Source organism: Labeo rohita, chromosome 18, assembly GCF_022985175.1.
Source record: "Labeo rohita strain BAU-BD-2019 chromosome 18, IGBB_LRoh.1.0, whole genome shotgun sequence".
NCBI lineage: Eukaryota > Metazoa > Chordata > Actinopteri > Cypriniformes > Cyprinidae > Labeo > Labeo rohita.
Genome location: NC_066886.1, coordinates 31,682,441 through 31,702,056, shown reverse-complemented (window position 1 = coordinate 31,702,056; position 19,616 = coordinate 31,682,441). Strand labels below are relative to the sequence as shown.

General features: G+C 37.6%; 2 protein-coding genes across 2 annotated transcripts; both read right to left on the bottom strand.

The window, feature by feature from the left end:
- Positions 1–1,669: 1,669 nt before the first annotated feature.
- grk7b (G protein-coupled receptor kinase 7b) lies at positions 1,670–10,974 on the bottom strand. Its single transcript, XM_051135309.1, has 4 exons — positions 10,248–10,974; positions 4,402–4,839; positions 3,137–3,408; positions 1,670–2,052 (listed from the first exon to the last, which is right to left on the bottom strand). Exons 1-4 carry the CDS (start codon positions 10,845–10,847, stop codon positions 1,722–1,724), a joined length of 1,641 nt encoding a protein of 546 aa, XP_050991266.1. The 5' UTR covers positions 10,848–10,974; the 3' UTR covers positions 1,670–1,721.
- Positions 10,975–14,690: 3,716 nt separating this feature from the next.
- Positions 14,691–18,993, bottom strand: rnf7 (ring finger protein 7). The gene is made up of 3 exons (XM_051135308.1): positions 18,764–18,993; positions 15,661–15,708; positions 14,691–15,152 (listed from the first exon to the last, which is right to left on the bottom strand). The coding sequence occupies exons 1-3, from the start codon at positions 18,936–18,938 to the stop codon at positions 15,034–15,036; spliced, it is 342 nt and encodes a 113-aa protein (XP_050991265.1). The 5' UTR covers positions 18,939–18,993; the 3' UTR covers positions 14,691–15,033.
- Between the last annotated feature and the right edge of the window lie 623 nt (positions 18,994–19,616).

Here is a 19,616-nt window from a genome sequence, read left to right as displayed (position 1 = left end):
TATAAGAATAATGTACACATATATTAATTGCACATGGGATATATTTAATTTTCCTGAAATAATTTGTATTCTAAATATTACTTGTATGACTGGGTATTTAAAAATGAAACAATGAAAATGTACTAGCAAAGTAAGATCTGGGGGTCGAATATTAGGACACGCAAAGTGAACCACGCACATAACTGGACAGAAAGTGAGGCTTCTACGAAAGGGATTTCTACATTAACAAGCCTCAAATCGAGGCTTCATCTGGCATATGCCCTTTAACACAAGCTCTTAAGTCTCCGTTCAAATCTCATTTCACTAGTTGACAGTCATTCAAGATTTAGTGATCCAAACTTGCTAATAACACAAATTTGAAAAGCATATGTTGTCCATAAGAACATAATGACATCTCTCATGAAGGTGTGCATCTTTACAAAGTAAACAATGGTCTAAAAACACTTAGCCTCTTTGCTAATTAGCACACAAAATACCATTGGTATACTAGGTCCGCCGCCTCACCGGAAGTTGTACCCACGTTCTTTTTTACAGTAGCGCCCCCCGGAAACTTGTGGATAATTTTCATATTTTGATTAGAATAAAACATTTAATTGCTTTTATTTTTGTGCACGTTTTCGTTTTTAATCATGAACCTACAGGATGACAGTGCAGTGTTTAAAAACAACAATAATGCTAGGGCTGGGTAAACAAAAAAAAAAAAAAAAAAAACGATTACTTGAATTTAATAGATCCTCATTTTGATGAACCAAAATGGATTCTTAAATCACAATCACCTTTTGGTCTATGCTGTTTTCATTTGATGAATTAATAGTAAAGTTACATTGTATGTCATCCTTCCAAAAAATAGCAATAGGCTAGGCTTTGTGTTACTTTTGATATAAAAGTCTCAGATTTCAAATTCTGTCCATTTTATTAGGAAATTCAAGCAATAAATACCGTTTTGGCGCTCTTGAAAGTGGTGTGATTGTTGTAGCTTCTGTTCATAGGAAAACAATCGTGACAGTTTCGTTTTTGTTCTGGATCCAGTGCTCTGCTGCTACATTGGAGCGCACTCGCCACAAACTGGACAGGAGTGAGAATTACAGCTACAATTTACAATAGATCACCCTCAGTGTAATCCGTCAAAATGACGGACAGCCTTCAGATTTTTCCATCACTGTTAAAAATATTCCGTCAATGACGGATCATTTTCGGTTAATGTGACCTTTGAACCATACACCAATGGAAAGCTTATTTATTCAGCTTTCAGATAATGTATAAATCTCAGTTAAAAAATGTACCGTTATGACTGGTTTTGTGGTCCAGGGTCACATATGAGGAAAAAAAAAAAGAAATTAATAATTTAAAAAAATGAAGATGAAATGAACAACAGAGCATACAGATATATTACCAATATAACAATTACAGTGAAATGTGGAATTTAAAAATTAAATCTATTTAAAAAAAAAAAAAAAAAAATAATAATTAGCATGTCTTTTAACATTTTAAGACTGATGAGACATGAGTGTGCAAATGCATCAGCCATTAAAATAACAAAATTATAATCTTCCATATAAATGCTTGTTAAAAACACTTGGTATTAAAAGCAATTAATACTACAGTAATATTATTTATTATTATAACAATAAACCTTCAAAGTCAAAACATATCCACTCTAAGCCTCATATACAGAAAAATCTTTAAAAAAAAATTTGTTTGTGCAAGATATTCTTGCTCTATCACAGAAGAGTGCAAGATTTGGACTTTTGTTCATCATCATCATCCACTCCCCCTTTCTTCCTGTTTGGATCATTAAGCTCATCAAAGAGTCCGCTGTCAATCATTTCCTGTTGCCATGGAATTGGCACTGCCCCTGTGCTGAATTCCTTAAAAAACTTCTCATCATTGGCATCAAATTCAACCCCCTTAACTTCAGAGAAGTCCCGGATGTCGCCTGTGTCTTTAGCGTACACAACATTGGGTTTGGGCACCCATGGAGGTGCAATAAGCCCCGCCTCTAGCCGAGGGATGCTGATGGATTTGAAGAACTCGTGTTTCCGTGGGTCATCCCTGAGGGCAAAAAAAACAGTTATTGATTATAACAGTTATTGGTGCAAGTGCATGGTTATGGCATACAGTATTCTGTATCTAAAAGCATTTGCATAAAGTTTCCATTAATCTATGCAAAATTTATTTCCACATTTTGCAAACTTCCAAATTTTAAATGTTCTAGGAATGTTTTTCCTTCCTTTCTTTTCCTTCTCTTGGGACTTAAGCAGTACTTGTCTTTTGAAGCCATACAACAGCATTATGATAAACAAACCACAATCATTATATCCTGGCAATGTTCCCCTCAAATGTGGCACGAGAACTGCAGGCTGGATGTTGATAACATCAAACATCAGTGGTTTTTGCAGGCCTTGTAACTAAACGTCTTGACATCAAACCTAATGGGTCTTTTGGCACCATGTTTGATTTGAGAGCTTAAGATTGTCAGTGAATCACAGAACAGGCATAAGAAAACTAAAAGTTGAAAGTGCATGAGTCAAATTGAATTCTTATGGTGATTTTATGATATTTTTGGCCATTCTTGACAGAGGCGACAGAAGCTACACAAAAATTCTTAAAAACAAAAAAATCTTCTGTGTACCATGGAAAAAATAACAGCACTCAGGTTTGGATCAACAAGGGTGAATAATGACAGAATTTTCACTTTTGGGTGAAACTGCTCCAGATTCGAACAAAAATTTGAATGGGTTGAAATGGTTTCAGCAAGTGACTTTGGGAAGAGTATTATACGTTAATATGTAATTTAAACCTATGAGCAATGAAGCTGGTATTGAATCTCTTTGGTGTCTTCACCCACAGAATGAAAAGACCCAAAGATATTATGTTTAACATTCATGCATTTCGCCATCCAAACCCAGCGTTGGGGCTCCAAACCCACTGCCAGTGCTCTCACTGAAAAAGGCTGACAGAAACGCTCTGTTTCTTCGATTTGCTGCCACTCTGGCTTGATTTTGCTGACAGAGTACAGCTTCTGCTCGTATGCTGGCATGCAGAGGGCAGAGTTGGACTGACCACGTCCTAATAATGACCTGGAGTGGAAACAGAGCGTCTTCTTGCCATGAAACACAGAAACGCTGCCACTTACTTGCAGCCGAGGCGGTCTTCGACGTTCTTTTTCAGAAAAAGATTGATGATGTCTTTTGAGGGGGCGTCAAATTTCTTGTGTTCAAATTTGCACTCGTCTTCTAGAGTTCTCCTTACTATTTCCTCTTTAGTAACCTTCTCTTTGTGATCTCTAAAGGGCAGACGGCCGGCCACCATCTCGTAGATGCTACAGCCCAAGGCCCACCAGTCCACTGACGTACGATACGGTTCCTGCTTCAGGATCTCTGGCGCCATGTACCCTTTAGTGCCAGCCTGCGATGGAAAAGACAACAAGAGGGGTTATGAGAAAAATCATTCAGCCCTCTTGAAGCCACCTGAAAAAGCATTTCAAATTATATTTAAAGACATTTATCATGGTACAAACTCTTTGACCTTTTCATCATCCTCACTAAAATCCCATTTCAGAAGAGATTCCTAAAACCACACAAAAACACATTTCACCAGTATGCATTTCCAGGGACTGAAGTCAGACCTTTTGAGGCACACGACTCTTTTGAAGAAGGGCGTGCTGTGCCAGCCCAGCTTTGAGTATTAATGTGATTACCATTAGTGAGGGCTTATTAAAGGTTTTGTGGTACCCCTGGCTGTCTAAAATATTACAAAAAAGTCCTTTTTACTTGGTAGAGCCCAGATTTTTCTCTTTTAGCCACTTGGAAAAGTTGAAGAGTTCATTTTTGGGAGTATTAGAATCATTAAGGTATTATCCATGAATGCTGATACAGTTAACATGACACTGACAATAATCAAATGATCTGATAGATTTAAATACTAAATATCTAATACAATTGCCCTATGATGGACTGGCCACCTACTCAGTGTGTTTCCTTGCTTATTGGTTCCTGCATCCCTGGAGACCTACATAAGATTTGAAAGATTATGTGTATCTTTAGTCAGATGCATTTACATTGTGACTGTACCTCAGATGCAATCAACAGGAACTGTCTGCAAAGGTGTGAACCAAATGGCCCATACATTTAGAATAACAAAAGAACAGCCCTCTTCAGGAACTTCTTGTAAATTGCAGGATCTCCAGCGGAAACAGTTTGGAAAATGGATGGATTTTCAGTTATAAGCTTCACTGAAACAGAGTGCCACTACACTACCAATCTAGTGGTAATTGAGGCCAGATCTTAGGAGCAGGTAAACCTCACTTCCCTGACCTCAAGAGCTCTTCGGACTGTTACTCACTAGTCTACACTATCATCATCAACATAATAAAAGCTTGTCTCACGTTCCCGTTCATACCTTTTGAGTGATGGTTTTCCCATTTGGTAGCTCCACAGCTAGGCCCAAGTCTGACAACCTGCACTGGCCTTGACTGTCCAGTAGAACATTTTCTGGCTTCATGTCCCGGTACACAATATCCATGGCATGTAGGTGGAGGATACCGGTGATGATTTGAGCCGTGTAGTGAATGACGCGCTCCATCTCAATGCCAATGTCCCCAATGTGGTAGATGTGGTACTTCAGATCCCCTCCATTCATCAGACTCATTACCAGACACAGGTGGGTTGTCGTGTCAAACGCATAGGCCAGGTTCACCAGAAACAGGCTGTTTACCTTCTCCAAGATTTTTTTCTCCAGCAGAGCCATCTTTTCCCCTCCTTTTTTCTTCAGACGTTTTTTGTCCAGCTTCTTGCAGGCGTACATCTGGCCTGTGTGTTTGACCTGAACAGCACACACCTACAGAGAGATTCAACATTCAGAAGAGAAACATCCCTAGTAAAAAAAGTCTTAGATTTAATGCATTTATTTTATACTAAGACTTATACTATAGACTTACTGATATAAAAATTGCAATTCAAATTTATTTGGAGTACTACTTGTGCACAATGCACATTTCTTAATATTAAGCCTAAAATATGTTTTAATGTCACTATTGATGAAAATTGTATGATCTTTAAATCTGTCTGTAAATGCAAAATATTTAAAGTGTAAATAAAGTATACTTGCAATAGTTCCACTTTAGCACAATCAAATATACTTCAGTATATCTTTAGTTGGACTTCAGCACTACTTCTACAATTAAAGTGCATTAAGAACACAATTAGTTGTCCCAGTTTTATTTCTTATGCCTGGACAGAATTTAATGGGGAACTGTATCAAAAATATCACCAAGATGAATATAAATGCCCCCCAAAAAATTCAAAATATGATTGCAAAAAAAAAAAAAAAAAAAAAAAAAAAACTTGTATGAGACCTTTTTTATATTTTACCATAAATTAAGCAATATCACAAGAGTAACAGGGCAAATAAAAGCTTGATTGCACAATGTGATATTGCTTTTATACAAATGTTCAACAAACAAGTTAACATTTTAGTTAAATGCAGCTAAATGTAAGTAAATGTAAATTATTATTATTATTTTTTTTTGCTATTTTGACAGTGAAAATAGTTCCAAACAAATTCATAGCAGAATTGATGTGTATTTTCAAGCAACACATTACTGAATGAATCAGCTGCTTTGAACGAACCAGTTGAATAAATGATTCTGTGACTTCCTCATTAAAAGATTTGTCACCACCTAGCCAGCTGGTGATGACAAATCACCACTTGTCATGTTTAGAGAGTATAATGGGTGGCAAAGAGCAATCCATGTGGACTTTCAGGATTTTCAGGAATCTATATCGGTCAAAAGGGGTGCTGAATGTTGTGAGTAGTGGTGATTTATGGTCTACTCTAGGGATATTTGCCAAAATGATTTTTTTTGGGTCAAGCACAGAAAAGATGGTGGAATTTGACATCTGGGCTGTGACTTCCTCAACTGTTCTCATTGGTTGGTGGGGTCTTTGCACAGCTGTGTTCAAATCTCTAGGGTCTATACAAATACCAATATTTTTAGAGTCATTTTTACGAGCAGCAACCATGGAAGACACCCACTCACTTAGTTCATAAATGGGCGTAATGCACCAAGATCTATAATTCGCTGAAGCTCCTTTTTAACCTTGCACGGCGACTGGAATGCATTTTGACCATCGAACAACAAGCAATGGTGGGGTCAGTTTTCATAAAATATGGACAGGTAGTCTACCCACCTCATCCTTGAAAGGGTCAGGATATTTGGTGAGAATTCTGTCCATACATTCATCCTGACTGGACGTGTTCAGCTGGTGGACTTCCTTTTTATAAGTGTTAGAAGTCCCATGCGTAGGCGGTCAGGTAGGTCCAGTAGTGGCTGTCCAGAGCTTTTGATGACATAAAACAGCAGGTTGTACGTCTGGCTGGCTAGATTGCATGGTAGTGTAACTGTGCCAAGTGTGTGTAGCTCATTCCCACCATATGCTTTGTTGTGTTTGACACAGTTCTTCCCCTTTTCCCAGGTGCTGGAATGTGTCTGTATCCATTACATTGCACTTGGTTCCAGTGTCCACTTTTAGTTTCACAGGGTTACCATATATGTGTACAGTGCTCTACAGTTCACTGCAGCATTTTTTAAAACGGTTCCACTTCTTGCATGCATTGCATTGTTGACCAAATAAAGGACACTTATCTCTTTTGGCTGGGTGGTCACTACCACAATTGTTAGAATTCTTTATGGTCAGCGGTGCATTGCTGTCTGGTTTGTGTTACAATTTTCAATGTCTATTCTTTCCTGCAAACACCTGGTGCACAGCATTGACTGTAGGAGTTGTTGTTTAAAGTGGTCTCTGGTGTGCTGTTCAGTTTGTTCATAGATCTGGCATGCTGATATAGCTTTAGTCAAAGTAAGTTCTGGATCATGCAGCAGTGATTTCACTGTATATTCCACAAACTAGTCAATCACGAATGAGCTCGTTTTGTAATGTATGGAGTACCACAAGGCTCAGTACTAGGGCCGTTACTCTTTACGCTTTACATGTTACCCTTGGGTGATATCATCAGGAAATATGGTGTTAGCTTTCACTGCTATGCTGATGATACCCAGCTCTATATTTCTTCGCGGCCTGGCGAAACGTACCAATTTGAAAAACTAATGGATTGTGTAGTTGAGTTAAAAAATTGGATGACAAGTAATTTCTTACTGCTAAATTCTGAAAAAACAGAGGTGTTAGTTATTGGGCCTAAAACCTCAGCGTGTAATAACCTAAAACACTGTCTAATACTTGATGGCTGTTCTGTCAATTCTTCGTCATCAGTTAGGAACCTAGGTGTGCTATTTGATGGTAATCTTTCCTTTGAAAACCACATCTCTAGTATTTGCAAAACTGCATTTTTCCATCTCAAAAATATATCTAAACTACGACCTATGCTATCAATGTCAAATGCTGAAACATTAATTCATGCGTTTATGACCTCACGGTTAGATTATTGTAATGCTTTATTGGGTGGTTGTTCTGCTCGCTTAATAAACAAACTCCAGCTGGTCCAAAATGCAGCAGCTAGAGTTCTTACTAGAACCAAAAAGTATGATCATATTAGCCCGGTTCTGTCTACACTGCACTGGCTCCCTATTAAACATCGTATAGATTTTAAAATCTTGCTAATTACTTATATAAGCCCTGAATGGTTTAGCTCCCCAGTACCTGAGTGAGCTCTTATCGCATTATAGTCCCTCACGTCCGCTGCGTTCTCAAAACTCTGGCAATTTGATAATACCGAGAATATCAAAATCAACCGCGGGCGGCAGATCTTTTTCTTATTTAGCACCCAAACTCTGGAACAATCTACCCTACAATGTTCGGGACGCAGACACACTCTGTCAGTTTAAATCTAGATTAAAGACCCATCTCTTTAACCTTGCTTACACATAACAAATCCACATTCTTATAATTCAAATCCGTTAAAGGATTGTTAGGCTGCACTAATTAGGTCAACCGGAACCGGGAACACTTCCCATAACACCCGATGTACTCGGTGCATCGTCAGAAGAATGGCATCTACGCTAATATTAGTCTGTTTCTCTCTTATTCCGAGGTCACATTAACCACCAGATCCAGTCCGTATCCAGATCAGATGGTCACTGCAGTCCCCCGGATCCAGTCCGAACCCAGCCCAGACGGTGGATCAGCACCTAGAGACGACCTCTACAGCCCTGAATGTCAGCGGAGTCCACATCAACTAGATGAGCCCCAGAGACGGATCCACATTAAAGACCACATCACCTAGACGGCTGTCGGCACAAGACCACGGGAACTTTGGCCAGAGGAGAACTGGCCCCCCGACTGAGCCTGGTTTCTCCCAAGGTTTTTTTCTCCATTTGTCACCGATGGAGTTTTGGTTCCTTGCCGCTGTCGCCTCTGGCTTGCTTAGTTGGGGACACTTTCTCTTAACACAATATTGCATTTTATTTTATTGTTTTTGATTAACTACCTTTACCTATAATGTGAGTGTTTAATGTTGCCTTTGGTTTGCCTTGATGTACTGTTTCCTATTTAATACTGTACAGCCGCCTTGTCACAATTCTGTATTGTTAAAGGCGGTATATAAATAAAGGTGACTTGACTTGACTTGACTTGACTAATGTACCAAAATTGCAGCTCTCACCTCTTGTGCATAAATGAAGGACCGTTCACGTTCAATGGCTTCGGGACCCGCAAGGTTAAGAAGGATGAAAGCACATGCACATCACACGGCAGCTATATATTTCAACACACCGACTACTACTCAGAGAGGGATTGGGCCAGACAGAGAGAAACCTCTAATCACATACAATTAGCAGGGTTCCCGCACCTTGGTTAACCTCAAGCTCAGACCATTTCAAAAACTTTCCAGGTCCAATACCTTCATACCTAAAATGTATATTTTACAGTCACCCTTGTACATATTGATCATGAACACAGCTAAAAGGCTTCCTACCACTGGCGATCACAAAACTTAACATCTTGCAGTTTTATCACACATAGAATGCAAAATGTTTTCATATAAGCATTTCAGTCAAATGTAACTAATGCAATATTTCAAACATTTAACCCACGGGAGAAAAATCAGCCCTTCGCAACAGTTTAAAATCCAGATTTGGCAACCGTGCATCCAACGCAAGCTGCAGGAATCAGATTTTACTGATCATGGGTCAAGACAAGAGTATCTGATCTGATCTCGTAAGATGTGCTCCCTTTATACAGAGTACGTGTGATCACGAAATTGAAAGTGAAAGTGAAGAGCCGCTCATTCAAAAAAAGACTTAAATACTCCGCATATGATAGAGTCCCTGATTTTCTATTTGTTTGACACTTTTGCCATGAAATTTGGCATAAAGTGATGAGACATGATCCAGTTTCACTTGCAAAGACTCAAATGCTCCTTTTATACCCAAACATGATATCCTCACTTGTTTACTTTTCACCTGCTTTGGATATTCTATAACCTTCTCACTTTTATTTTGCCTCTGTCCAAACTTTTTTGGAGTGTGTGTTGCAGCCATGAAAATCAAAATTTGGTTATATTAATAAAATTAAAAGTTGGCCAGTAAAACATTTGAATTTTTTTCTCTGTACTTCTTCTCTGTAGTCAATTAAATTAAAGGTTAAAAAGAATAAATAGATAACATATTCTTGATTTTATGGCATTTCATGAAACGTCCCAACTTTTCTGGAATTGGGGTTGTAAGTTCTACATCACGCAGCAGTGATTTTCTCAGAATGTCTCTATGTATTCCACAAACTAGTCGATCATGAATAAGCTCATCTTGTAATGCACCAAATTTGCAGCTCTTTGCTTTTAGATGTGCAAAAATTATATTTAATATTAGAATGATTGTGTGAGCAGGCAGTAATGGCCCAAAATTCAGCTGCAGCAGGATCAAGAAAACAGTTCCACATATGGCTTAAACTAAAAGACGCACACAATGAACGGTCACTGTAGAAAGCAAAAGCCGAATCCCAGACATTTTGGGCGATTTAGAAATCTCAGCCAGACGCATTTTTTTTGGGTCCAAAAAGAGGACATGTCCGGGGAAAAGACTAACGTAACTAACGTAAATCAAACAAACTAGTATGCATAGACCTCAACATGTTGGCGAAATAACACATTAGCGGACCGGAGGGAATAATATTTGCACAATAAATTCAAGCACTTTCAAGGACCTGTATCTATGCAAGTTAGTTTTTAAAAACTTTCAAGGACCCATAGGAGCCCTGAATTAGTGATGCCACACACTGATGTATTACACTCACCTCTCCAAATCCTCCTTTCCCCAAAGTTCTGAACTCATAGAAGTATTTATCAGAGATGGGCTGCTTCTCGAATTGCTTCCATTGCACGAATCTATCAAAGAACGGGCTGGTCTGATACTCGGTGAAAGGTTTTCCTCTTAGAAACACTTGTGTGGCGTCTTTAACCTGTCCCACCATCACCTCCTCAAAGTCCTTCTCAGAGACCGCTTTACACTTTTCCGCCATGTCCTCTGTCAGATAAGCCATAAAACTCTTGGAGTCAGCTTTGCAGAATTTGTTAATGATATTCTGCCTGGCTTTGTCTTTAGCACCTGCCTCTGCCAAACTCCAGTCTTTCAACTCATCCAGAAACTCTGCGGCGGCTAGGTATTCTGGACTGGAGGCTAAAAGGAACTGTCGGAAGCATGTTTTCCCAATGGGCTGCTGCTCACAGATGTCCTCAAAGTCCTTAGGAGTAGTTGCACGGACTTCTGCACAGTTCGCAAGTTGGGGAAGAACTAGGCTACGCCTTCGTTTCCTCATCTCCCTGTCGTCTAGACTCTGTGCTTTCAGGTAGGCTGTGTTGGCCACCAGGTTGTCCAGTCCACCCATGTCACACATGGCTGTAGCAAGGTGAAGGGTCAACTATGCGTAACGATGAATAAGGACTGAGATGCAGACAACACAGTGACAAGCTCTGATGCGCTGGTGAGTCAAAATGAATGAGGTTTCAGAGCCTCAAGTCCGAGTCTTCCTTGCGCCACTCACGTAATTGCTCAGTCAGAATTAAAAACCTCAATAGGGATTTTCCCTGAAGTAATTGTCTTTGTATGCTAATTCGTGGATACTGTTCACGGAAAGGAACTTATGTCGTACCTAACTTAAGAGGCTTTGGACTATGTTTAGCCACAATGCTAAGGGATAGACAATGCTCAATTGACGTGCTCAGTCCTCTACTCTCAGCTTCAGTTCGAGGAAATAAACAGAACAAGATTTGACTAGGTTTATGAAAAAAATGCGAGTGGTGCATGCTCGTGCAAAATGTCCCTTCTTGGATGATGCTATTCAGCTGATTCTCAGAGTGTTTTAGCATATAGGGTACTTGGTGGTTTTTTACTAGCCCAAGTAAAAAAGGACATTCTCGTCACTAGATATACCTCGATCCTTCCTTTAATGTTAGTGCCAGTTTACCATGTTAGCCAGTGTGAACTGACCTTAATGCGCACTTTATTGTCTGCCAGGTGAAAACATATTAAATTGCTTAGAGAAATCATAGCAGTAAATTAAAGTTTAAAAGCTAGTTTTACTAACAGCTTGCGTCAACGCAAACCGTCTTTTGACGTTAAAACAGTACTAAAGACAAACTGTGAAGAATTAACACTGAAAAGGCATGGACAGTTCGTTTTGCACATCACCTTACTGAATATGCATTTGTAGGTGTTGCCCTTTCAAACGCAAAATTTATGGGAGGAGAGTATTAAAATGAGTCACGCAATGCATTTTTCTAATGTTTGTGTCTGTCAAATTACTGGAATTTGCACCATTACTTAACGCCCAAAAAGCATGTCTTTAAGCAGGTATTAATTTGTGCTTATCTTGGTAGACTTAGTAAAACAGGCCCTAATACTTTTAGAGGTCTGTTAAATTTCCAATCTCCAAGTCTAAGCCAGAGCAGACATGCTTGGCTTAGCTATGAACTAATTACATACTTGATGATGTTATAAGCTAAGAGATTGTGGCTGCTTTCAGTTCTTTGAGAGTCTGAAGACTTTAAGAGCTTACAAGAGCAGGTTTAAAGCTCATTATACAAGCATACAAAATGAGAGTAAAGTGAGAATAAGCTGTCATTAGGTTTAAACATTACAGCAAAATCTGTCCTCTTGGCTGCTTTGTGCACTGCACTGTAAAAAATAAAAAACACAATTTGTTGAGTCAGCTTAAAATAATTTGTTACCCTGCTGCCCTATTTTAAGTTCAGTCAACTAAAATAAGTTTATTTAACTTGAAATGTTAAGTTTTACTAAGTAACAAATTAGATATTTGTGTTTGATAAACTTAACAGATGGGTAAGTAACCCAGCTGCCTTAAAATTTGAAGTTGATTCAACTCAAATATCTAAGTTGTCACTTAGTATAATTTAACATTTCAAGTTAAATAACCTTTTTTGAGTTGACTGAACTTAAAATTTTAAGGCAGCCAGGTTACAAATTATTTTAAGTTGACTCAACAAATTGTTTTTTACAGTGTGGGCAGCCATGTTCTAGAGCATTAACGGTTGTCTGGCAGACAGCTGACATTATATACAGCATTAGCATTTATTAAAATGCATGATAAGATCTGAGACATTGCTTCTCTTTTTTCTTCTTCTTATAGAATAATTAGAAAATTATGTAATGACAATTCAAATGCTTGAAAATAGTTTTGTAGAGTAATGTGTGTTCCTGCACATCAATGTCTTTACAACACTTACATTTTATTTATTTTTCTAAATGAGTGTGTTTAGACAGCCAAAAAGATAAATATGAGCACCCTAAAAGTCTATGAAGCTTTATTTTTGGTTAACGTTATTCAAAGGGCTGGACAGCCTTAAGTATTTTCACGCTATTACATATTGTTTATAGTATAGTAGGACATTTGTCTCACTTTTTAACATGTCAACAACCCCAGTATAATTTAATGCATCAAATTTAATCTTGAGCACACTCTTCAGCAAAGCCCTTAACCCCAGAATGCACCAGTGGAGCTATCAATACAAATATTTTAGTTTACATAACCACTGGCTGAAAAGCCTGCATCAAATTACAACTAAATCTTTGTCTTGGAAATTGTTCTTACGGCTTCCGGACTAATCACAAGCACTCAAATCCTGAGCTGATTGTTTCACTGGAATTAGAAGAGGATGGAGAAACACACAGAGTACTGGCAGAACATTTAGGAAATGCTTTGAAATGCACAGACGTCTCAGTGCTGCATAAGCTTTAGAAAAGTCATGGAAATTATATATAACTTTTTTTTTTTCCCCCTGATAGATTTTGTGCTTTTTAGGTACTTGTGTCCACAAGCCAGCCTGAAGTTTAATGATTACACAATCTTCATTTTTGAATTAACCACAGGTAAATGTGAAGCACATTTTTGGGTTTATATAACTGTACTGCATTAATGGTTTGATGTTTATATATATATATATATATATATATATATATATATATATATATATATATATATATATATATATATATATATATATATATATATGTACACACACACACACATTTGTTTTTGTGAACTGTGGGGACTTTCCATAGACTTCTACAGTTTTTATACTGATCAAATGATATTGTCTATGCCCTAACCCAACCCTAACCCTAACCCTAACCCTAACCCTACCCCTTACAGAACACGTTTGCATTGTTACATTTTCACATAAACATCATTTCCTATTTTTAATCTTTTTTTTTTTTTTTTTTTTTTTTTTTTTTTTACATTGTGGGGACCACAGACTGGAAAATTTCAGGTTTTACTATCCTTGTGGGGACATTTGGTCCCCACAATGTAGCAAAAACAAGTACACACACAGAAAATTGCTCTGAAATCCTGAACTGAATCAAATAATTTGGGATCCACACTCTGAAGTTCCAATCAAAAGCAAAAGATTTGCGATCCGCACTTTGAAGATTAAATATAAATCAAATGATTTGCGATCCGCGCTCCAAAGTTTTGATCTAAAGCAAAAGATTAGTGAAATCGCTCTGAAATCCGGATCTGTAACAACTGATTCACGAACCAGCACTGATGTCCTGATCTGAATCAAATGATTTGGGATCCGCGCTCCAAAGTTCCGATCAAAAGAAAAAGGTTTGCGAACCCGCTCCGAAGTTCCGATCTAATTAAAAAAAAATTTGTGATCCACGCTCTGAAGATTCGATCTAATGCTAAAGATTTGTGGACCTGCTCTGAAGTTCCAATTTAAATCAAATGATTCACGATTTACGCTCTGAAGTCCCGATCTGAATTTGATTTCAATCAATTCATTTTATACAATCATTCAATCCGCTAAATGATTAACAAACCTGTTCTGATCTGAATCAAATGATTCACGTTATGCGCTTTAAAGTTCCAGCCTAAATCAAATGATTGGTGATATGCAATCCGATTGCAGAGTGGAGTGCTTTGAAATAATGAAGCATTTTCTGACACATTGGTTTCATTGATTCGGAGTTTCGAAAAGCTCAGTTTCACCCATCACTAAGTTCTTTTTAAAATCGTGACAAACGATATCGAAATTTGATGTTTTTTTTTGCTAGTGAATCGCTTGAAATGAATGATCAAAGTCACAAGTTTGAATCAATCAGAGCGGTTCCAGTATAAATGACTCAATTGATTTGGTTCATCTGTTCCTCTTTTTTTTTTTTTTGCACACACATACAAATATTTATATTAGAATAAATATACACGCCTATAAACCATTGAATTTTTTTTTTATTTCTACCACATTTAAAACACATTCATAACATAACTTCAGTTATAATATCACACACAATGCCACAAACACACAAGTGAACCTGTCGTATCCCGGAGCTCTTCTGGCTGGTTCTTCTTAATGCTGTATGAGGTGACAGAAGGGTAAAGCTAACCAGTGTCACCTGGATTTCTGCCTACATCCATGGTTTCACTTTGACAGTCACACACATGCATACAGGTTTTCCTACACATTCAGCAACTGGAGATGCTGATAATCAGTCCGGTCTCCCGCAACAGAGTAGTGCCAAAGTGGACGGAGGAAATGCGGGTCCCAAAGCTTGAATCCTCACTTGCCGATCCTCTGTACCACCCAGTCCTGTTGGCATAGCGGGCATCTATTGTTCTGCTTCACCCAGAGGGACATGCAGCAGTTGTGGAAGGAGTGGTTGCACTCTCCCCATACCACTAAGAGAAAGACAGAGTACGAGACAGTAATGTTTCAGACCCCCCCAAAACAGAGAGTCACATAGGTTTTGTAACAACATAAGGAATATATGATGACAGAATGTTCATTTCTGCGTGAACTATCCCTTTAAGTGTGACACTATCATTTGATAGTGTTAACCAGCTGCCTAACCTACCAGTGTGAAACAAATGAACACCGGATCGTGCACTTGGTCAAGGTACTTAACCCCAGGTTGATTTAGTTGGATTTCCCTTAAGAGGTGCACTGTAACTCACTTGTGGAAAAAAGCAACTTATAAAGGACTCAAGTATATAATTTATTATTATACTGTATATTAAAAATAAGAAAAATAAATAAAATAATAGTGAAGTGCAAACTGTAACAGCAGTGAACTATGCAGGCATATGCTTCTAGGGGATTCATGTAATTAATTACTTAGGGGATAAACGTAATTGATTAATTAGGCAGGCAGTTAGTATGTCAGCAGTGATGTTACAGTTGACTTACCAACGCAATCCTCTTGTTTGTTTTCAGCCTGGCATCTCAAGCATGCATCTGAAATACATTTGAAAACACTTATTCAACATTCATTCAAACAAACCCAGATTCTTTTCATGTATATTTAGGGCAGAAACACGTGGAAATATACGTTATTTTAAAATTCTGTCAGAAGGCAGACTTTCTGAAGTCATATGAAGTTACAGTCTGACTGACTGATTATACTGGAATGCATGTTAACTACATTTACTTGTGATGAACCAGTGAAGTCCAACAGCTGAGCCTAGTCAAATGCCTACCTAGATAGTACATGTTTTTTATTATCATAAACACAACTGAAAGCACAGTGCAGGGATTTTAGCCACACAGGTGCATTTGAGTTTAGTTGCACCACTTCTGGACAGGATCCTGGGTCATCTGTTTTCATGTTTCTCACTGCAATTATTCCTGGGAACTCATAAGATGAAGTTTCACAACATAAATTCCCAAAAACTAAATTATGTTCCTATCTGCTTATTTAGTGTCAATGTCATTGATTGGAGGAATGCAGCACGTGACCGTGCCTCACATTCACGTGTTTTGGACGGATATGGAAACAGTATGACTTGCATAAACAGCTGTTTCAGTGTTTGGGTGGAAAATGATGATTAAAAATAGATGTGAATAGGAGTAAAGACACTTTTATTTTTACTTTTAAAGTCTGAAAAGTCTAGTTTGGAAAACTTGATGGTACAGTTAAGAGCTTTTCACATTTGAAATAGTTAACCCTGGGTCAATCTAAACCCTGGGTAAACGGAGATCCTAGATCATCTTGCTTCACTCTAACTTATGCGTTTTCAGTCCAAATTTGCCATTTTCCCATCAAAAGCTGAAACGACTGTTTGTACAGCATGCAGTGTTTCTGTGACTGTTGCAAGGCATTGAGTCCCGCCAATAAAAAGTGATGTTTAGAATGACGAAAACTTAACCACTTAAGGGTTAACCACAGTGTGAAAACCCCTTTAGGAACACACACACACACATACATGTATACATATACATACACACATATGTGACCCTCGACCACAAAACCAGTCTTAAGTCGCTGGGATATATTTGTAGCAATAGCCAAAAATACATTGTATGGGTCAAAATTATTGATTTTTCTTTTATGGCAAAAATCATTAGGAAATTAAGTGAAGATCATGTTCCATGAAGATATTTTGTAAAATTCCTTTCTTATTTTTTTGATTACTAATATACATTGTTAAGAACTTTATTTGGACAACTTTAAAGGTGATTTTCTTAATATTTTGATTTGTTTGCACCCTCAGATTCCAGGTTTTAAAATAGGTGTATCTTGACCAAATATTGTCCTATCCTAACAAACCATACATCAATGGAAAGCTTATTTATTCAGTGTATAAATCAAAAATTTTTAAAAATGGACTCTTATGACTGATTTTGTGATCCAGGGTCACATATGTGTGTGTGTGCTGTGTGTAATTATTATGTATATATAAATACACACAAATTAGTGTATATATTTAAGAGAAATATGTTATTTATGTACAAAATTTTTATTTATATAAATATAATATAAATTCAATAAAAATTATAATATATATGTATATATGTATATATATATATATATATATTAGAAAGACCTTTATTGCCAAGTGTTTACACACATGGAATTTGTCTTGGTGTAAGGAGCTTCTAGTACAAAAAGTACACAAATCCAATTCACATTCCAGTGAATTGAACAGCCATTACATTATGTGTGTAATCATTTATGCTCAGAACACTCTATTTTGGGTAAAAATAGGAAAGATAATACTTTCTCTAAAGAAACAGGATTCCCTGAATTATCGTCATTGATATCGTTATCGCAATAAATACCTGAAATTGTTGTGATAAATTTTTAAGCCCATATCGCCCATCCCTATACATATATACACACACACACGTTTGTTTTTGTGAATTGTGGGGACTTTCCATAGACTTCTATAGATTTTATACTGACAAAACGATATTGTCTATCCCCTAACCCAACCCTAACCCTAAACCTAGCCCTCACAGAAAACATGTTTGCGTCGTTACACTTTCAGATAAACATCATTTACTATTTTTAATCATTTTTTAACATTGTGGGGACCGTAAAAAATTTCAGGTTTTACTATCCTTGTGGGGACATTTGGTCCCCACAATGTAGCAAAAACAAGTACACACACACGTGCCATGCTGCATTCATCCAATCAATGCCACAGACACTGCAAAAATGCAAAAAAGAAAACATTAACCTTGGGTCAGCGATGTACAGTGTAAAACTTCATCAACATCCAGGGTTAATTGTTAACCTGGGGTAAAAGTATGAGAAGTGTGAAACATGAACCAAGATAATTTAGGGTGAGCCAGGGTTAAAAAGCCCTTATGAAATGTTCCTTTACCAGGTTTAAAAAAAGGCGTATTAGAATGACCATATCTGGGGTTCATGGGAGTGTGAAAACGCTAGTATAGGTATACGTCACTCATTTGCACTTTTGAGTATTTTTTTGTTTTTGTTTTGCATGGTCTTTACAAACACCATCAAACAGTCACTTTAAGAATATTAAGCATCGATTAAGCAGTTTTTGAGGATGTTAGTGTTCGCAGTTTATGTTTCACTATTACAGGTTCACCAGAACGTTTAACGGTGCGTTTAAATGCTTTCGAGTGTTCGATTCGGAATTTCTGAGCATCGTTTTTAATACAAAAGTCAGACACACGTTTCTTGTAGGTTTTCCATCGTTCCATTTAATAATTTGAATACGTGAGTTTAAAATTCGAATGGTTCGTTCGAACGTTCGATGCATTTTTTTCAAGCATTTTGGGCATTTGTAGGCACTTTTCACGGTTTGAGTCAGCTTCTAGTTACGTCACTTATGATTTCCACGAATGCTGTTTATGTAGGCAGAAGAATGTGATTCATCTTTAACTGTGTTACTTTGCTAGAAACGACTTGTTAGTGGGTCAGCCAGATACAGCCAGTGTTATCTGCCTATTCACGGTCTGTTGAGGTAAACCAGCAAACAATCACAAGAAGGTACATAAATGCTATTCCAGCTAGCCGGTTAGCTAGAGAAACACTCACCCATTACTTGAACCCGACAAATAGCGCAGGTATCACACTCCACGTCCCAGCTCCACATGGCTACCGCATTCCACTTCTTGAGAGAGAACATCTTGTCTCCCCCTGATTTGGATCCAGATGAACCGCTGTGAGTGTGCACTAAACCCGGCTCATCACCGTCGTCCATCTCCGCCATAGCGAAGAGGCGTAGAAACAAAATGGCTGAGATAGGCTGGTCTGCAGACACGCAGATCGGTCTCTCACTGGAGTTGACCGTAAACAGGCCCCTGCTTGGATGTCTTAAATACACCCAGTGAAGAACAATTTCACTATTTTTCCCTAATCTAAACCACTTCCTCTAAAACATATTCTTTCTTTCTTTAAAAAAGTAGTATGTAATAGGATACAAGTGATGTACATTTACTTTTGATGATACATTGTATCATCTTTTTTCACCTCTTCTTTCACATCTTCTTGTAACCTCCAAGCATTCTATTAAATGTGAAGAATGTAGATTTTGCTAACTTTTTATTTATTTTTTTATTATTCTCAGGAAAACAAGGTTTAATGCTGTGAAGAACATAAACTATGCATTCATTAAAATGTTTTATTAAATTAAATTTTTTTATTTTTCTTGCACTTTTATGTTTACACTTTGTAAAACACATTGGGCCCTAACTAAATGTATTTTCATATTATTATTAATAGTAGTTTATGACAATTGCATGCCAACATGCCAGCGCCCATGAGAGGGCGACCCGCTCCACGTATAATAAAACAATTTTTTCCCCACAAGACAATCTTTCCCTCATGTGATAAATACTTCCCAAAAAGTACTTTTTATTTGCCGCTTTAAATATGTGTATCACCTCGC